Genomic DNA, 19,508 nt, shown 5'->3' on the forward strand with positions numbered 1-19,508 from the left:
CACAAAATCTTGTTGTTGTTTTTAAAAATAACTGCATCAACAAATGTCTTTTTACATTAATTAAAAACAAGATCTGATATTTTCAAAAGCATTGAACTGCCTTTAAACAAACCTTAAACTGAAAATTTTACACCATTTTAAAAATTTTATTTAAAAAAGGCCTTGAGAAATCTCATTACCGTTACCATTTAAAACTGTTTTGCTAAAATAAACATAGGCCACGATGCATAAGCAAGTTGCTATTATTCATACATAATTATGAAATGTGACACTTTATTCTATTACACTTATTAATAAAAAATACAAATTTTGTTTGGTATCTCAAACTTGTAAAATAGCAGGCGGTGCTGTTAAAAATGGTGTTTAAATAATTTAAAATTTAAAATGGCATTATTTTATGTTCGAAACCATTCCTATAAACAAATTTCATGAATATCAGCATGTGTTGGGATGTTAGATTCATTGAAAACTTTTGTCCAACAATAAGGATGTTCTCAAATGTCAAGTGGTGCAACCACAATCATGGGCCTTCTATGAAGAAGTCTAACAAGTATAAACAGTAAACATGATATTACATCATCCGATGAACTCCAGGTGGTCTTTACCAGTTTATAAAAAGGTACCCGCAAAAATCCTCCTGCAAAAATAGCTACTTTAATGTAATGGGTAGGCTAGTACACTTTCCGTGTCAGGTGGTACAACCAATTTTATCAAACACATTTTAATTGTATTTATAAATATTTATTACATTTAAAATTATTAGGGATATTTATAAATGTGATATCACAGGCAAAGCTTATAGCATCCAAGTAGAGGTCTGTTAAATGTAAATTCATTGCATAGGTCAGGTGGTGCAACCAAAGTTAAAAGGTGCAACTGCTATGAATGCTCCTAAGAAATAAAAAAACATTAAGTTAAATGATTTTAATAAGCTAATAATTTTAGTTTAAATAAATGCAAAGTAAGGTCTATAATTGTTATGATACATTTTAAATTATTGTTCTTAAATGTATAGTGCTTAAATGTTAATTTAATGGTAAAGTTGTATTTTCAAACTTTTTTAAGGATTATAATTTTAAATTTTAAATCAACCTATTTCTTCTATTTTATTATATATGAATATTCTGTCAAAAAAAATTGTCATTTGGGAATATCTAGTAGATCATACAATTATTTTCAGGATATTACATTTTTTTAATTACAGTAATGAGATTGTCAACAGAAAAAGCAATAAAATACAGAAATATTTTTTTAGTTTGTTACAATAATTTTTGTGTTATTAATGATATGTTTTATAAATAAAATCTTTACTGCCATGATGTTTCAGTTGTTTCTTGAGAATGACTCAATAGCAACCTTTTAAGTCAATGACAGTTTAACATTTTGTCTCTTGTTTACGACTTTTTACTGAAACAAATCATGTTTGTCCTTGTGTGATACACAAAAAACTGTAACTTGACTTGCTCCTGATTTTCACTATATTGCATCATTCTCTATTTCCCATGTGACTTCCAGCATTTATAAACCCCATCACAATAAATTAACATCTTCAGTGTCACCTGTTACCAAAGACACTGGGAGGATAATAGTGGTGTGTGTCGTACCCTTTGGTATTCTAGAACCCACTACCACTAATACACACATCAACTCCCATCTCCAATTCCTCTGTGGCGTGTCACATCCCAACGGAGGCGTATTACCAAATCAGTCTAGTGCCTCCACACATCCCTTTTCTCCATGCAACACACGGCAACACACACTCCGGGAATTAAACCACCAAACAGAACACCAAATAAAAAAGATTTTTGTGACTGTCCTGTTCACCCCCTTTCACTTTCTGCCCCCCTCCCCAAGATAATTACCTGCACAATCACACTTTTGGCTTGGCACATAAAATACACACATGCATAAACAAATACAGACAAAGATAAAAAGCATAGTGATGGACCTCACCCTTTGAGGGAGAATCTTGTCTGCCATTTTTCTTCTCTTGGCACTACGAATGGGGGAAAGAGAGAAAAAGAAAGAGAGAGAGAGAGAGAGAGAGAGCATGTTACTATGGTGACTGATAGCAGAGTCCACAGGCCATCTGCTAAATAACTGGGACCCATCCAGACGTTTTTCCAGCTGTGTGTGTGTTACTGTGTACAGTATGTGCGTGATTAGTGAGAGAGTTTAATGCGAGTTAAACACATACTGGTAATGGTCTTTTTGGTTGTTTATTCAACTACCGGCACTTTGTATCCTTGAGACTGATTCGAGTTAAAAAAATTCTCTTTATTATAGACTGCATTATTTATTACATTTTCACCATTCATCCATTCATTCATTTTTCACACTTTCAAATGGGTTTTACGTATCGATTTTATAACACTTGCAGTTACAATATAAAAATCTATCATAAAAATGATTATATTTAAAACTATGGTGACCTAAACAAAGTGTAAAATGTTTATAAACCATATAAACATTGTTTGAAAATGATTCATTTCAATCTATCCTCCAAAACATACAACTGTTTAGGTCATTTGTCAACTCCCCAAATACGACCCAAAAATGTGTGCCGTTTACTAAAATGGTGCCTCTATTGGCAGCAGATGAAACTTAGTATACTGGGGTATGAAATTATATATTGGGGTATAATTATGCAATGACGACGTCGACTTGTATTAGGATATGCTTTTCTGTTTAAACTTCTGGGGTTAATTGTATTTAAATTACACATTTTATTTTGAGCAAACAACGTACCAATTTATTTATTATATAATATAAAAGACAGCAAACAAAACTGTCACAATTTTCTTAACCCTAATAAGTCCGTTGGGGTCATTCTTTCCCCCAAGCCACTTTTATTTAGTTAAAAAACATGCTTCCCTTCATCTCAGTGGAATAAGATTTTGTGACTTTAGCAGATTATCTGTCAAGATTCATATAAAAAAACTGGGCTTGATTCGGTCGTTCTAAAGAGGTGTAAAAAAATTCACCATAAGAGGCCCTTTAGGGGTAAAAATGACCCCAATTGAAATAAATGGGAAATGCAGAAAAAAATATTTTTTTCTTGTTAATTCTTTAAATAAAATCAATGCATCCAGAATAAATCTGAAAATTTTGACACAGAAAGGTAGGCCTGGTACTAGAGCACAAATGCAATATAAAAAAGACGCTCAATCACACACACAAACAAACACACACAAACACACAAAGGTATGACCGCCACAGTGAGCATTTTTTACATAATTTGGCAAAAAACAGCCACAGATGCAAAACAAAGATGTAAAATGCTCACACACACACAAACACAGACTCACACACGCACAAAGACACAGTAAAACTTACACACACATAAAGACACAGACACACACAAAAAGACAAATTCACAAACACGCATGCACGTGCGCGCGCACACACACACACACAAATTTCAAAATGCATAAAAAAACTACAAAAATTCTACTATTTGAAATAATATTGATTTTTAATGACCTTTCTAATGTTTATATAAACATAAATTCACAAAATGTATCACTAAAGTACTGATGTTGAGCAGTTGGCCAAATCCAGTAAAATGAATGGGTCTCTATGGGCATCTACTGGTCAAAAGGATTTATTTTCTAAACTGTAACCATAAAACTGTTTTTTTCTAAACACCAAATGGTCGAATTCAATACATAACATCTAGATCAATATCTAAAAACAATTTAAATCAAATTTAGATAATAATTTATGTGAATTTTTTTATAAAAAATTGATATTTTACAGGCAAGCGAATGGTGTAGTTGAGGAATTGAGTGGTAAACAGGTACAAAAGTACTTCATGTCTCCCAAAACACGGCATTATTGTATAGATGGGAAGTAAACAAAAAAAAAGATATATTATTTGTATAATTAAAAATGTATATATTTTTTATAATCACCCTTTTAATTTCTGGGGTCATTTTTACCCCCAGGGAACTCTAACGTATACAGGAAAATAGGGGCTTATGAGGGTTAAAATCAATTACAGCCAAAGATGTCCGACCATGGGCGCTGCCATGTTATTTAAAAACATCAGTTTGGAGCCAGGGCATGTGCAGAAGGAATCGTTCGTGGAGCCAGATGCGGAGCCGCATTATCAAACTTCTGCCCAAATGCCCAAATTATGTTCCAATTCAACCGTGCCAAACATAAGACACGCTCCGTTTCTATAGCATCAAATTACAGGCTTAAATGAAACTTATCACAAAAATTAACTATTTAAGATATATATCAGCGTGATAAAAACTACCTTAAAGGACCAAAACCATCTTACAGAAAATTTCATTGGAAGTGTTTATTTATTTATTTTTAGAGCTGAGTACTGTTTGTTTGCATGGAGAGGGCAGGGTTTATGACTTGTACCGAAGCCAGCAACCAGGGGGCGATCAAAGAGCCAGCCGTTTCACTTTTTAAGACGAATGAGGCACACCCGCTGTACACTCGTTCAAAAACTGCCACCAGAAGAAGCGAAACGTCATCTTAGATTGTGAAAAAGCATAGGCTCTCGTTTGTCTCAGTTTGACGTCAGATTGCAGTGTGAAATGCTATTGGCTCTTTATGTTTGAATGAGATCTGACTGCGTGCGATGAGTTTTTGGAGTCGTTCATATACAGTGAGGAAAATAAGTATTTGAACACCCTGTTATTTTGCAAATTCTCCCACTTAGAAATCATGGAGGGGTCTGAAATTGTCATCGTAGGAAAATGTCCACTGTGAGAGACATAATCGGAAAAAAAATCTAGAAATCACAATGTAAGATTTTTAACTGTTTATTTGTATGATACAGCTGCAAAAAAGTATTTGAACACCTGAGAAAATCAATATTAATATTTGGTACAGTAGCCTTTGTTTGAGGTCAAATGTTTCATGTAGTTTTTCACCAGGTTTGCACACACTGCAGGAGGGATTTTGGCCCAATCCTCCACACAGATCTTCTCTAGATCAGTCAGGTTTCTGGCCTGTCGCTGAGAAACACGGAGTTTGAGCTCCCTCCAAAGATTCTCTATTGGGTTAAGGTCTGGAGACTGGCTAGGCCAGTGGTTCCCAAACTTTTTCAGTGTGTGGCCCCTCTTGTGTAGGGTGCATTAGTTCGCGGCCCCCCAAAGAAAATTTTGTGACAAAAAACTGTTCTAAAACTCAACATTTTAATAAAAAAACATTAAATTATACAAAAAAGTAGTGCTTTTGGTTAGTAGCCTTATTTTTTTTAAGTTTAATTACACAGAATTCATCATAAATAAATGTATTTCATAAAATGTCAAAAAACTGGGGCCCCCTGGCACCATCTCGCGGACCCCCTGGGGGCCCCGGCCCCCAATTTGAAAACCACTGGGCTAGGCCACGCCAGAACTTTGAAATGCTTCTTACACAGCCACTCCTTTGTTATCCTGGCTGTGTGCTTTGGGTCATTTTCATGTTGGAAAACCCAGCCTTGACCCATCTTCAATGCTTTAACTGAGTGAAGGAGGTTGTTCTCCAAAATCTTGCAATACATGGCCCCGGTCATCCTCTCCTTAACACAGTGCAGTCGCCCAGTCCCATGTGCAGAAAAACACCCCCAAAGCATGATGCTACCACCCCCATGCTTCACAGTAGGGATGGTGTTTTTGGGATGGTACTCATCATTCTTCTTCCTCCAAACACGTTTAGTGGAATTATGACCAACAAGTTCTACTTTGGTCTCATCTGACCACATGACTTTCTCCCATGACTCCTCTGGATCATCCAAATGGTCATTGGCAAACTTAAGACGGGCCTGCACATGTGCTGGTTTAAGCAGGGGAACCTTGCGTGCCATGCATGATTTCAAACCATGGAGGCTTAGTGTATTACCAACAGTAACCTTGGAAACGGTGGTCCCAGCTCTTTTCAGGTCATTGACCAGCTCCTCCCATGAAGTTCTGGGCTGATTTCTCACCTTTCTTAGGATCATTGAGACCCCATGAGGTGAGATCTTGCATGGAGCCCCAGTCCGAGGGAGATTGACAGTCCTGTTTAGCTTCTTCCATTTTCTAATGATTTCTCCAACAGTGGACCTTTTTTCACCAAGCTGCTTGGCAATTTCCCCGTAGCCCTTTCCAGTTTTGTGGAGGTGTACAATTTTGACTCTAGTGTCTTTGGACAGCTCTGTGGTCTCGGTCATGTTAGTAGTTGGATTATTGCTGATTGTATGGGGTGGACAGGTGTCTTTATGCAGCTAACGACCTCAAACAGGTGCATCTAATTTAGGATAATAAATGGAGTGCAGGTGGACATTTTAATGGAAGACTAACATGTCTTTGAGGGTCAGAATTCCAGCTGATAGACAGGTTTTCAAATACTTATTTGCAGCTGTATCATACAAATAAATAGTAAAAAAAAACATATATTGTGATTTCTGGATATTTTTACATTATGTCTCTTACAGTGGACATGCACATACGATGACAATTTCAGACCCCTCCATGATTTCTAAGTGGGAGAACTTGGGAGAAATAGCGGGGTGTTCAAATACTTATTTTCCTCACTGTAAGTGATCTTATATAAGGTTTGCAACACAAGTTGTTTGTAATCCTTTTATACTGTTGTTTATTGGCGAATTTACTGTTGGGTTTAGGGTAGGGGTGGGGTTAGATGCTGCAAATTGTTTTTAAACCATAATGTTTATAAAACCATTTTTTTCAAATGCAGAAAATGAAATGCAACTAAAGCAGACAACCTTGAAATATAACCACTGGCTGTAATAAGCTGCTGGCCACTAGAGGGCGCTAATCCCTGAAACATTACTGTACATCATAATAAGCAGCTTGCACAAACTATAAGGTTGTTATATTATGGAGGACAGTCTTGCCGGTGAAAACTAATTTAATATACATTACAATTTATGAACAGGCTGTTTTAGTGTGTTTCAAACTTTTAAAACTTAAATAATAATTCCGGTATTTAACACTTTAAGTCTCATTTCTGGTTTGTTTTGGATGAACTACAGTGATGGACACTGACATTTTGACAATGGGTCGTGTCTTGAGTTTTTGACTTGTTTAGAAGCCTCTTTTGACTGCTTCAGAATTGAAGTCAATGACCATGCACAAACATGTCATTAAAACAACACTTAACGTTCATTTTCAAAACTCTGCTACTCACCGAGTGGTTCGTGGTGTTCGTTGATGATTAAAAACAAGTCGTGTAGCGAAATACAGTTTCTGTCGTGTTTTATTTGGCATTTTGTAAAATTCCATTGACTTCTCTTGGAAGACTCATTGCTCGCTGATATATCACTCCACCGCTGGAAACGGAAAAGGGTCTGTTTACATGTGGTTGTAGTTTTTTCGCTCGGTTTCTCTCAGAATAAAATTTTTCCCATATTTGATGGCTCAGTGACCAGCTTTAGGTTTGAAGTTGAGCTCAATTGTGACTGTCTATTCGCTAGACACGAGCGTACTTGTATGGCAAAGTGTTTGTCGACATCAAGTGGTCGGGAGTGTGCTAACACTTCAGACGCAAATATAGAGCGGAAGTATATACGCGGTTGTGAGGTATCTGAAAAAATAGATCCACTATAGCAAATAACACGGATTGAAATCATACATTGCGCCAATATATTTGTTTTTAATCATCAACGAACACCACAAACCACTCGGTGAATAGCAGAGTTTTGAAAATGAACGTTAAGTGTTGTTTTAATGACATGTTTGTGCATGGTCATTGACTTCCATTCTAAAGCAGTCAAGAGACGCTTCTAAATGAGTCAAAAACTCAAGACACGACCCATTGTCAAAATTTCTGTGTCCATCACTGTAGTTCATCCAAAACAAACCAGAAATGAGACTCAAAGTGTTAAAGAGCACCTATTATGGGATACACGTTTTTAAACATCCTTTTGTGTGTAAGTGTGCATTAGTACATGCTAACGATATTCAAAAAGTACATACCTCAAAGAAAACGATGACGCGAGTTATCGTCTCTAACGTTCGAGGACTACAAAAAACACTCGGATTGTAGGCAACAGTTTACTTCCTGGGATTAGTGACGTAGATAAGACCAACATTATCATAGTTCAGCCCTCTCTGCTTTGCTTGGGTACGCCCTCAAAGACGAGGGTGGGGAGCGCCGAGTCAGAAGAGAGCTAAAATGGCGGAGGTTGGGAGTCCCTGCTTTTACTCTGTTTGCAAACTCTTGTTTCATTGTTTAAGCGATTAAATCTCTCGAGTAGACGCTGTCTCTTTAGATGCGAGGGCAAAATAGCACTTTATGGACTTACACAGAGGACATCATGTTTAATACGGTTCCGGAAAAATCCAGTCAGAAGTTGTTCACGGAGTTTTCACAATAACTGCTTCTCATGAACCAAAGCTGGATTTGCGCGAGGTCTCCTCTTGAAAGTTGGATTACTGTGCACTTCTGGATCACAGGCTGTAAGTATTCACGTTTATTATTTGCCTTTTACTGTACGTTACGTAACCGGAGATTAACATAATGTGCGTGTAGAGCTAAGCTTGCAAGCTAATTGTCTTGTGTTGTAATACTGTATTTCATAAACAACGTACCATATTTACACACGTGTATGTTGAATTATGCAGACTATCGTTTTTTTTATCGATGTTGGTTTAGACATGTTTACAAACTTGCTAAGTTGCTAAGCTAAATACAAATACAAATGCCAGCTAAACTGTTACCAGTAAAATTTGTTCTCATGATCAAACTCAAGAAACTCTAAGTACAGATGATTTGTTTAAAGTTATATGTATTTTACTGTTGTTTTTACTTGAAGCTTTCTTAGATTTTGAAACGAAGTAAACACGTAATGTGTGTTGCTAATGTTGGGCCATGGAATATGTAATACATTAACGTTTTAATGAATAGTCTAACGATTTACAGTCATGGTACTCTATTGTTATAATATGTCTTTTTGACTGAATACATGTTTGTTTTATTTGTCTATATCTTAGATTCGCAGCTGTACACATCCTTCTACACTGTATGCAAACATGCAACATCATAACACACAGTACAAGGAGTCAGACTGGCATATGAGGAGCAAAGGTGTGTAACACACATGATGTATTTAGCTAGTGAAACCACTACCAGTCTTAGATGTATAACTGATGATGACAAAGTTTTTTTTCTCTGCATAATCATAGGAACCCAGGCAGTAGCATCGTTTCACAATGTTTCCATCACCATCATCAGTGGATGCCTTTGCCGTCCGTAGCCTGAGATTTCAGATTTGCAGCAAATTTTTTTTGATTTTCTCATTTATTGGAATGCTGTGCAGGTATATAAGTATTTTAGTAACTTTGTTAAATAAAGTAGTATTTACTTTTACAATAAATTAATTGCTTGTTTATATTTTACAGGTATTTGTACCTTGCAGCCATCCATTACAATGTCACCAAGCCGTAACAAAAGCAGGAGGGAAAGTACAAGGCTATGTTCCCAAAACACACAAGTGACATACCGTAAGCAGTAATGTTTTATTTCAAATACATTCATAATTAAAAACTTAATGTATGAAGCAGGGAAATAAATGATCAAAACAAAAGATTTATTGACTGCAATATTTCTACAGTTATGTGGAGGATGTGATCAGGCTTGTGTTTGATGAGGTATTTGAAGATAAGCTGAAGGAAACCCCGATTCCAATGGACCTGGCATCACAGTTTGAGAGACCTTCAAAGGAGGACGTGATTGCATGCCATCTTCAGTGCAGGGGTCATCGAAAGCCAAAATTGTGACCGATCTGATCAGGAAGCTCCAAGCGTATCTGGAGAACAACACACGACAGGATGATAACCTTATAGTGTCGTCTTAAATAGCACCAGCTGACAAAGCTTTGATATGCCATTTATCTGAATAGATAGCTGTAAGAAATGAATTGAAAAATTTTTGAAAGAAGAGCACAATATGGTTACTAAAGTATGTTTATTTGTATATTGTTTAACATTTAAATATATATTTGTAATAAATAAATAAAACTTTTGACTGACTATTATATTTTCTTTAAAGTTACATCTTTTGTTCTTTTGGGTATTTTGTTACTATAATGATACTTTAGTGTTATTGGTTTAAAAATGTAATAAAACTTAATCTAGTCCTGCACCTCAAAGGCTTATAGTCGGTACAATAAATGTTCTGTGTGTAGGGATTTAGACAATTTGTGCAAAACCTGGATGATGAATCACGCAGGTAAGAGGCCCTGGAACATGTTGCATTCTCCTTAAAACCTAATAAGTAAAAACATAGCACTTATAAGTAAGCAGTTTTTCATAATAAAGTTTCCCATAGTGAAATAATGTAGAACATTCATTTCAATTAATACTTTCTTTGTGCTACATTTGGTGTTTCCATATAGTTTGCACAGTGATATAGTATGTAAACAGTCTTTTATAATACAGTTTACTATAGTAAAATAATGTTAACAAATGAAATAGTTTTATAATCATTTCAACAAATACTTTCTATGTGCTACATTTGGTGTTTCCATATAGTTTGCACAGTAATATAGTATGTAAGCAGGCTTTTTTAATAAAGTTTACTATAGTAAATAATGTTAATAAGTGAAATAGTTTTATAATCATTTCAAAAAATACTTTCTATGTGCTACATTTGGTGTTTCCATATAGTTTGCAAAGTAATGTAGTACGTTATAATTACCTTTTGGATGTCTTTGCAACACATTTTCGTCTTCGTTTAGCATTCTGGCAGAGCTAAGGACACCTAAAAAAGTTAAATCCAATCGCGTTAATTGACGGAGATCGTTTATATCGTAACGCCGTCTGAACTCTCTGGATCGAGCTTGAAGTGGTAAGGCAGTACAGACACCATCGTTTATAGAGAAATATAGCGCTTGTTTACGTTGCCTGTGACTCTCAGTCAGAACCGGAAAACCCACGCGTAGTCAGGGGCGTAACCTTTCAAACACACGCCGAACCCAGTTGACCAATAACAGTTGAGTAGTCATCTGACCAATCCGAATACACTAGACATTTTGGGAGGCGGAGACAGGAACTAAACCGAGCGTTTTCCAGACAGTGGGAAATCGGTGAGGTATGTAAGCAATTTATAAGACTCACAGTGCATTAGTTCAAGTTTTAATAACATGTATGTACTATGGGATATTACAATAACGTGCTAACGTGCTCATTTATTAGCATAATTGGTGCTCTTTAAATACCGGAATTATCCTTTAATAAAAAAATATATATACGTCATTTCCACAACGTATGCAGTACAATTAATACATTGTGTAATGGAAATTACAAATTAGGGGAAAAAAATTTAATAAAAGCCCAAAACAAAGATTTAATCTTTGATACATGTAGATACACAGTTAAAAAACAGAAAAGAGAATTCATAGTACCCATAGTTTATAGGAACATCCCTTTATGTTTCACCATGTGTGATTCTGTGTATGCACGACTAAGAGTGTTGGCCTGCTGCTTACACATCTGGCTGTCTTAGTTATTGTGTCTTATTTGTTAACCAGATCTTTGTCATCCACATTATTGAAAATACACCAACGTTGTCATCTGTGCATCAAAATACGCACATTTAAGTCTCACACAATGGCTTCCTTTTTCAGAAAGATGTTCACTTCCGTTCCTCCTCTACCCCAATCATGGTTCCTATGATTCATTATTGAAGCAAATGTTTTTCAATGACAGACACCCTGATGGCTCCTTGAGACCAGAGCTGAGGAACACAAGAGGCCATCAGAACAGGAAATGTCTGTCCACATTCACATCCACACCCCCTCTGGAGTATAAACTTTCTCATGGCCCCACTCGTCCACCCCAAGCCACAATGTTCCTCCGGGAGAAGTTGAGAAGAGGAGATGTGGTGCTAGAGGAGGCACGAGGTTGAATGCCTCAAGCAATCCATGTAGCTTTTCATTGAATTGGAGTCGTAGTTCACAGAAAGAACATTAATGATAAGGAGTGAAAGAAGATACGGGATGTCATCAGAACGGGTGTCTGATGGATCTGATGTTCTGTCACTAGGGTCATGCATCCTGCACACACATCTATCTGGCCTTAACTCCATGTTCTGGCATGCATGACACTCAACACTCAGGTCGTGTTGACCTTTTACAACCATTTCAGTGAATGCTTGTTTTACTTTAATCTGTTACATTAAGTGCACACATGCATTGGGCAAATAGAGACCAGTGAAGTGTGATGCCGTAAACGGGAACAAGCCAGTTTAGCAGGGACATGTCCATCACAGACTATCAAGCTAACATGCAGCAGAATAAACAGCCTACTTGGATCCAATCGGAGGATCTGACTGGGCTTCTCTCATGTCCATCTGTCTTGCAGATATCTCATTTGTTGCTGGAAATCCAAGTGGCTTCCTATAGGTTAATGGGATTTGGGGTACCTCTAGTTAGTCACTTTTATACAGTGTTGCAAGTTCAAGAAACTATGGCCCAGAAAGCATTAACGAAGTACAGTCTAGACACTTTTTTGATAACATGAAGCTTAATAATTTAAGCAACAACAAAAAAAATGTATTCTTTGAATCTTCATCGGAAACAGCAGACCATCCGGGAACTTTATGGATACTCTTTTCAAACAAACTACGATTTAGGACATACTTCTTTATAATTTTTAAACTCTATTTAGGATGGATAGTATGCGAATTGGGGCGCAAGGTGAGTAACACTGGAAAAAGTGTGCAACAAATGGGCACATGAGACAGTAAGCCTTTCAGAATATTCATTTAAAATTCTCCACACTCTTGTGTTGATGTCTTGTGTTTATTCCACTGTTTGATTTATAATTATTAGATTATTTTCACAAATTTGACTCACCCTGCTGTGCATGAACAAAGCTGTTCCTCAATTTATGTGCTTTCCATTTGAATGGTCAGCGTATGAGGCGGCTGCTGCTTGCGCTGAGAACTAACATGATAGGCTTTAGCTTTAATTTTGATAAATCAATTTCTAATCAGTTGCATATTATTTCCTTTTGTCTTGCTCTCTCAGATATTTCACCTGTTTGCCAAAAATGACTAATTATCTCCCTGGGAATGTCTGAAACCGGTGCGTACATACTGTAATAAACTTGTCAGGAGCAAAAGCTTGACAGGCATAGCAACAGTAACTAAGGAGGGCGGGGCTTAGCGAAGGGTCAATTCACACAACGTTAGCCTTTTTAACAGGTTTTATGTAGTACAAATGAAACAATAATATAGTCCATTCACTTCCGCAATTGAAATATCCACAGGAAAAGCTCTGGAATGTTGTTAATTTTCCTTTTATGTCATTGCATTTTTGTATCCACTGATCTACACTTTTAAAAATAAAGGTTTCCACAGCAATGCCTAAAAGAACCATATTTGGTTCCTCAAATAACTATTTAAGGTTCTTTAAAGAACCTTTTCTTTCTTCCCCTTTTATAATCTAAAGAACCTTTTTTACCACAAAGGAACTTTTGTGAAACAGAAAGGATCTTTGCTATTAAACGTTCTTTACAAAACCACAAGGTTCCTCTATACATCTTAAAACACTTTTATATTTAAGAGTGTAAAGTGAGTTGAAAAGATCAGAATATTTTTTTTACATTGACTCACTTTCTAGGACGATTCTGGATGGGGGGAGCATGCACAGGCTGGGTTGAGGCGGGCCGTTTTCGGTTGGGGTCCAGGGCTGGGTTAGGCATTCCTGGCCGAATAGGTGGCGTTCCTCCATATGGAGGTCCGGGAGGCCCCATGGGAGCTCCTTGATGGGGCATTCGTGCCCCTGAGGTCATCCCTGGACGCTGTGGAGACAAGAGCAATCTTATAGTGAAAAGTCACATGGCAATAATAATATCTGCCAACAAAGCGATATTTCTGAATGGATGGAGGGCGGGATTAAGCCGATTTGAAGCAAATGTATTTGATGAACGTATAAAATGTGCTATTAATATCATTTTTGACAGTAGCTTTTGCTCCGAGCTCCTCATATGTTAGTGTATCTAATACAACTGTGCAGTAAATATAAATAATTACAATGTCATTATACTGTGAGCCAGATTTTTCTTAAAACTATTGTATTGCCTAAAATGACTATTTCTATTATTTTGTGAAATAAACTGTTCAATCTAAACGTGTTGTTGTGCAAAATATGTATCATATTGATGTATTGGTAATATTAATATTCCATATTTAACATTGTTTTATAGGTTTACAGTTAATGCGAACTTATGAGTACTTTAATACCCTCTTGGTTCAGTATGTGAAGCTGAACTAGGCCAGCGTCTCTTGCACCTGTGCCTGTCACTTCAGAATCGACAGCTGCTTTGGCCCTTAACTGAAACATGGAGGTGCTATATAAGACTAATGTTTAAAGACAGCTGAGAAAACTGTGATGTTAAACTGCTTTCTATTTTATCTAGTCCGCATTCACTTTCCTTCGTGTTATTAGTAACATTTTATTGAACGTCTTTTTAATTTTGTCAATTTCTATTCTTTATAAAACCCCTAAAACATCTTAATGCTATAATATTATAATGGAATTCATTAATCGAATAATCAATGCACCGGCATCTTCTAGATCAAAACGGTAAAACTAAACAAAAACTGTAGCTTAATTGGTAGAGGATTGCATTAGCAGGGCAAAAAGTCACGTGTTTTTGTTCCCAGGGAACATACATACTGATAAAATGTATACCTTGTAATGCACTGTAAGTCTCTTTAGTATCTACCAAGTGCATAAATAAAATGAATGTGCATGAGTTGTGCATGACATTCGAGGTCTACTGTTCCTGACTCATAATGACAAAGTCACAAAGTCACTGTGAAGTTCACTGAACTTCCAGAATCTGAGCCAAAGTCCCCAGCTTCAATCCTCCCTGCAGTGTGAGCACAGTGCACCTCTGCCAGAGAAGCTCCTGCATTGTTCTCCGACCCTCATGACCCACTCATCACTTCTCAAACTAGGCCAAGCTCCAGGGGTGTCAGGACCCGGTCCAATCTCAGAACATCCGAGATATAGTGGGACGTGAACATGTGGACGCAGCTGGAAATGGGAAGCGGTGTCGATACACGTCTCTGCGTGCCTCTGCCAATCCATGGCTCTCAAGGTCGCAATGGACGCGCAGGGGGAAGTCGGTTTGGGGCTGCAGCATTGCACATCATAGAGGACAGCTTTATAGAAAAAACACTTTCCTAATTTTAAAGTGACAGACTATAACACATCTGTTGGAATATACAGTAGTTGTCTTTGAAACTGCTGTTCCTGTAGAGCATCAGCTGGTAGATCATGTGTTTGTAGCACAAAGGTCATGGGTTTGATCCCAAGGATCACACATACTGATGAAATGTATATGTTAAAATGCACTGTAAGTCACTTTGGATAAAAGCGCCTCTCACAGTGAGAAAATTATAAAACTGGTCTACCAGCAAAAGACCAGCCCAGACCAATTAAAACCAGTTACCTATAAGATTAAGATGAAAGTGAAAAATGTATACACTTCCAAAACACCTACTTCCATACTATATAGTAGGTGGGCGAGTGGTATTTCGAATTCATAGTATTCCAAAAACAGTACCGGGATGACCAACTACTTCCAGCAGGATCCCAATGTGTTTATTCGATGGACCCTTTACTATCCCGTGAGCTTTTGGAAGAGGAGTAATCCATCAAAGAAGAGGCGTTGTTTTATTCCAAAATATCCAAAGAGGTAACAAGGCTCTATTCAATGCGAGTACATATATTAAACAGCTGTCCCTTGTGGTTAAAGTCATTCGAGTTAAAGACTAACTTGTTATGATGACTTATGTCAAATAATATATAAACATGGCAAATGTAGTACGTCCAAATAAATTCATACTATCAATATTGATACTATAGAGACCGCTGTTTCAATGGTCGATGACTTTATCTAATTCGGTACTGACTGTGACAGTATATGCGATTTCAGACACAGCCTTACTATTTAAATAACTTTTTTTTACTATAATAAACAAGGAAAAGAGCTACCAGTACACTTCGCAAATGTATACTTCTGCTTTCCACTGATAAAAACGAAGTTATGCGATGACATCATTTTAATTTTTAAGACATCAACTACATATTGTTAAAGTAAAGACAACAGAAACCTTAGAATACTCTTTACAGTCCACTTATTTATGTAAAACAATAGTTGCAGTAGATAGCAGCTATATGTCTCTCAAAAGTTTTCAAAAGTCTTCATTAACTTAATTAATTCTTCAACATAGTTGTACATTAAACATCTTGACACCAATTTAATTACATCCAAGTATTCGTCCACTGCATGCTCACTGGCGAATAAAATAACACAGCAAAATTTTAATGTGCGGTTTTCCCTCAGGGTCTTCTTCACACACCCTTCTTCGCCTCCACACACATACGCACGCACACACACACACACACACACAAGCATCTTCTGTTCCTCACTAGCATCTCTCTCCCACCATAGTCCAAGTCTGCACAGTTTCGTCTTATACTTCGGCAGGTTGATGATCCAGCACCTTCATGCTATAACTTGTCACCACTTCCCATACCCCTCTCCTTCCAAACAACTGCTATTCATTTTTAAAATTGATTTTAAAATGAACAGCAGCACCCATAGCATCCCACAGACCCTGGACAGATCCACATGCAGACACAAACACGCTCGCTCGCTCACTCACTCACCACTCCATGGACGAGAAACTCAAACAGTTTACTCTTGGTGGCTTTACGAGCTCCTCCAGCAGAATCCTCCATGTCAATTTATAAAAATCCTCTCTCTTCTGATTCCTTTATTCCTGCAACCACTGCCTCTCTATGTCCTTCCCTGACTACTTTCCCTCTCCTCTCCAAAAGAGAGTGCTCCCTCCCTCCTTCTCGGCACTCTGACGTTCCTTTTCTCCACTCTCTCTCTCTTTTTCGAGCGTATCAGTGTGTGGCCGAGAGAGTCAAATCTCTCCCTCTCTCTCTTTCTGTTGTAGTGTTTCTTCCCTTGCAGATTCTAGGTTGGGAAGGATAGGGCTCTGAGAAGGGGGCTGTCGCTGGACCACCAATGCGTAGAGGAATTCTAGTGAACGTCGGAAGGTTAAGTAATATGATAGGACTGCCAAAATACAGCCATGGAGATGCACTCCAGTCACTGCTTTTGTGAAATTAACAGTTGTGTGTCTATGAATTACATCATGGTGAGGGGTTAAATTACTAACTTTGCCCAAACAAAAACCTCAATAAAGATTTTTTTACTTTTATTGTAATAATGGATAAACTCTGACAGCAAAAAAAATTAATTGCATATTTGGATTTTTATACATTTGATACATTGTGGATTTGATTGGCTGGTAACACATACTCATAAAAATTTATATGATGGAAATGTGTTTGAATATACTTTAAAATGCAGAGAAAATTGTTAAAAAAAATTAAAATTTGATACGAGCATCTCAGAAAATCCTAAGGGAAAGAAAATGATATAATGCAAACGAGATTGGTTCAGCTCTCTTCCTGCAGTAGAAGACCCCCTTGATGGGCCCCTATAAATGCAATATCCCATTCAATCAGAGAAAAAAGGGGTGCTGGAGGGGGGCAAACACGTTTTGGGAAGAAATGAATTTGGTTGCCCATGTGCAGAAGAAAAAAAGAGAGAGATTCAGTAGTGCTTCAAAGACGACAATTTTGCTTCCAATGAACGCAAAATGCTGAAGTTAATTTTTTTAATAATGTTACGTCTATGTATGGGAATTCACCACATGTCCCCTGAGATTATATGTCACATGCCCATTGAATTAATCCAGTCGTTAATGCCACAATTCAAAAACGTAAATGCTGATGCACACCATGGTTTCAGGTGAAAATCCTGCCCACGGATGTAAAGACATGCACATATTTACTGAAGTGTATTTAAAAGCGCGCTCCTGTAGGCTACATAGGCCGCCTCCATTGACAATTCAAACTTCAGTGTTACTTCTGTACCACATAGACACAATGAAGAGCAGATGTTGTATTAAACAATGAGGTTTACCAGTTAGTCCGACATGTTGCACGCGGACTCGCTTATAAAGTTACAAGAACAGCAGCATTATCAAACAAGTTTTGTTACACACAGTTTCTATTTGTAACCTTAATCATGACACATGGTATTCCTTTGTGTACGCCTATTGATTATCAATAAATTCATCAGATATAAATACCTTATTAATAATTTAGAAATGAGAAAAGGAGCGCAGTTTAATTTGACAGGTGTCATGCAAGTGCAGGATTGTTTATAGTATTAGTATCAATGCAAGAGATGGCACATTTATTCCATAAATCTTTAAATAGGTAATTTGTGTCAGGACTATTTACAGTACCACACCGGTGGGTACACAAAAACCGTTTAAAATTATTTTAAACCCATTTTCTTTAAAGAGGTAGGAAGCAGTTAATGACGCTACGCGATGCGACGCAGACGTTGCGCTCCTACCTTTCTTTCCATCGCTTGTAATTTTGCTGCTCACAGTTCAGTTGTTGAGGTAAAAACAGTGAAATACACGCGCTGAATATCCGGCAACTACTTCGTTGTTGCAGACGGATTGTCGGTTACTCCCCCCTCCCCCGGGAATGAGAGCTGGATGGAGGGATGCTGGAGAGGAAGGCCCGTGTCTGTGATTTCAGTCGGGCTCGAGCTGCGGTGAGTGCGGCAGACGGAGGTGCGCAGGCGCAGGGATTCAACGATGAGTTGAGGGAACGTCGTCAAACTACAGTAAACCTTTGACTGGAGGCAATCTGTACATTTTTCAATAACTTCTTTGACACACAGCTACAAGCGTTGTTTACAATTGTACCATGTAGGAAATTAGGCACTTTATTAAATTATTGTAATAAAAGTGCATACTGAAACAAAGTGGCAAAAAAATCACACTCATCAAAACGCTCTTTTATCATTTTGACCGCTATTAAATGTGTTTAAAGTCCCCATGAAATAAAATCAGACGATTCTTTTATTTTATGGAATATTGCTGTGTTGGAAAAAAATTATAATGCTTTTCTGCTGCAACAGAAGTCATGCCCACTATTATACTTATGTGATTTCCTTTCACACGGAAATAAGTCACAATACAAAATAAAATCGATTCCTGTTCACAAGAATTTTTGTGAATCATCCCACTTTTTTACAGATTTGAATTTGTTACAAATAAGCGAATAAAATTTTGTGTCCAAATATTGACCACTTTGATAAGTATATTATTCCTTACACATAAGGGATGATGACCGTTATTGAATGAAAATAAAAATATGCCTACTCAGCGAAACATTTATTTAGCTACAGTATACTTGCCTATCCCAAACGCATATACATGTACATACATACAACTTCTGTACAATTTCTGTGCCATTTATGACGAGTGCCCCGTTTAGGGGCACAAAATTAGATTTTGAAAATCATCGATTGCACGGTTGCATGTAAACTGAGACAAATTGATGTTTAGGCAGCCAACATCACTGTATGCGAAAGAGCTCGCAACTATGTCAAAAGTGCGACCTTGTTCAAAAGAGGAACAGTAAGTGATTTTTTGCTGTT

At 37.2% G+C, this 19,508-nt stretch overlaps 1 protein-coding gene and 1 long non-coding RNA gene across 4 annotated transcripts in view; one reads left to right on the top strand and one right to left on the bottom strand.

Moving 5' to 3' along the window:
* The window catches only part of smarcd3a (SWI/SNF related BAF chromatin remodeling complex subunit D3a), a 30,702-nt gene extending 12,090 nt beyond the window's left edge, over window positions 1–18,612 (bottom strand). Inside the window, exons 1-4 of one of the 3 annotated variants that reach the window (XM_065276550.2) lie at window positions 18,411–18,612; window positions 13,567–13,754; window positions 12,257–12,346; window positions 1,954–1,996 (exon numbers count right to left, since the gene is read on the bottom strand). In XM_065276550.2, coding sequence (XP_065132622.1) covers window positions 1,954–1,996; window positions 12,257–12,346; window positions 13,567–13,754; window positions 18,411–18,422 — 333 coding nt within the window. In that variant the 5' untranslated portion in view covers window positions 18,423–18,612. Of the gene's footprint in view, window positions 1–1,953; window positions 1,997–12,256; window positions 12,347–13,566; window positions 13,755–16,636; window positions 16,846–18,410 lie in introns of those variants that run through there. The other 2 variants (XM_065276549.2, XM_065276551.2) reach the window with 2 other exon arrangements.
* On the top strand, window positions 7,870–9,702 carry LOC135766994 (uncharacterized). The gene is made up of 5 exons (XR_010541854.2): window positions 7,870–8,408; window positions 8,943–9,036; window positions 9,135–9,268; window positions 9,351–9,452; window positions 9,563–9,702. It is a non-coding gene; the product is annotated as an uncharacterized lncRNA (long non-coding RNA).
* Window positions 18,613–19,508: the final 896 nt, after the last annotated feature.

The sequence above is a fragment of the Paramisgurnus dabryanus genome, chromosome 6 (assembly GCF_030506205.2).
Source record: "Paramisgurnus dabryanus chromosome 6, PD_genome_1.1, whole genome shotgun sequence".
Taxonomy (NCBI): Eukaryota; Metazoa; Chordata; class Actinopteri; order Cypriniformes; family Cobitidae; genus Paramisgurnus; species Paramisgurnus dabryanus.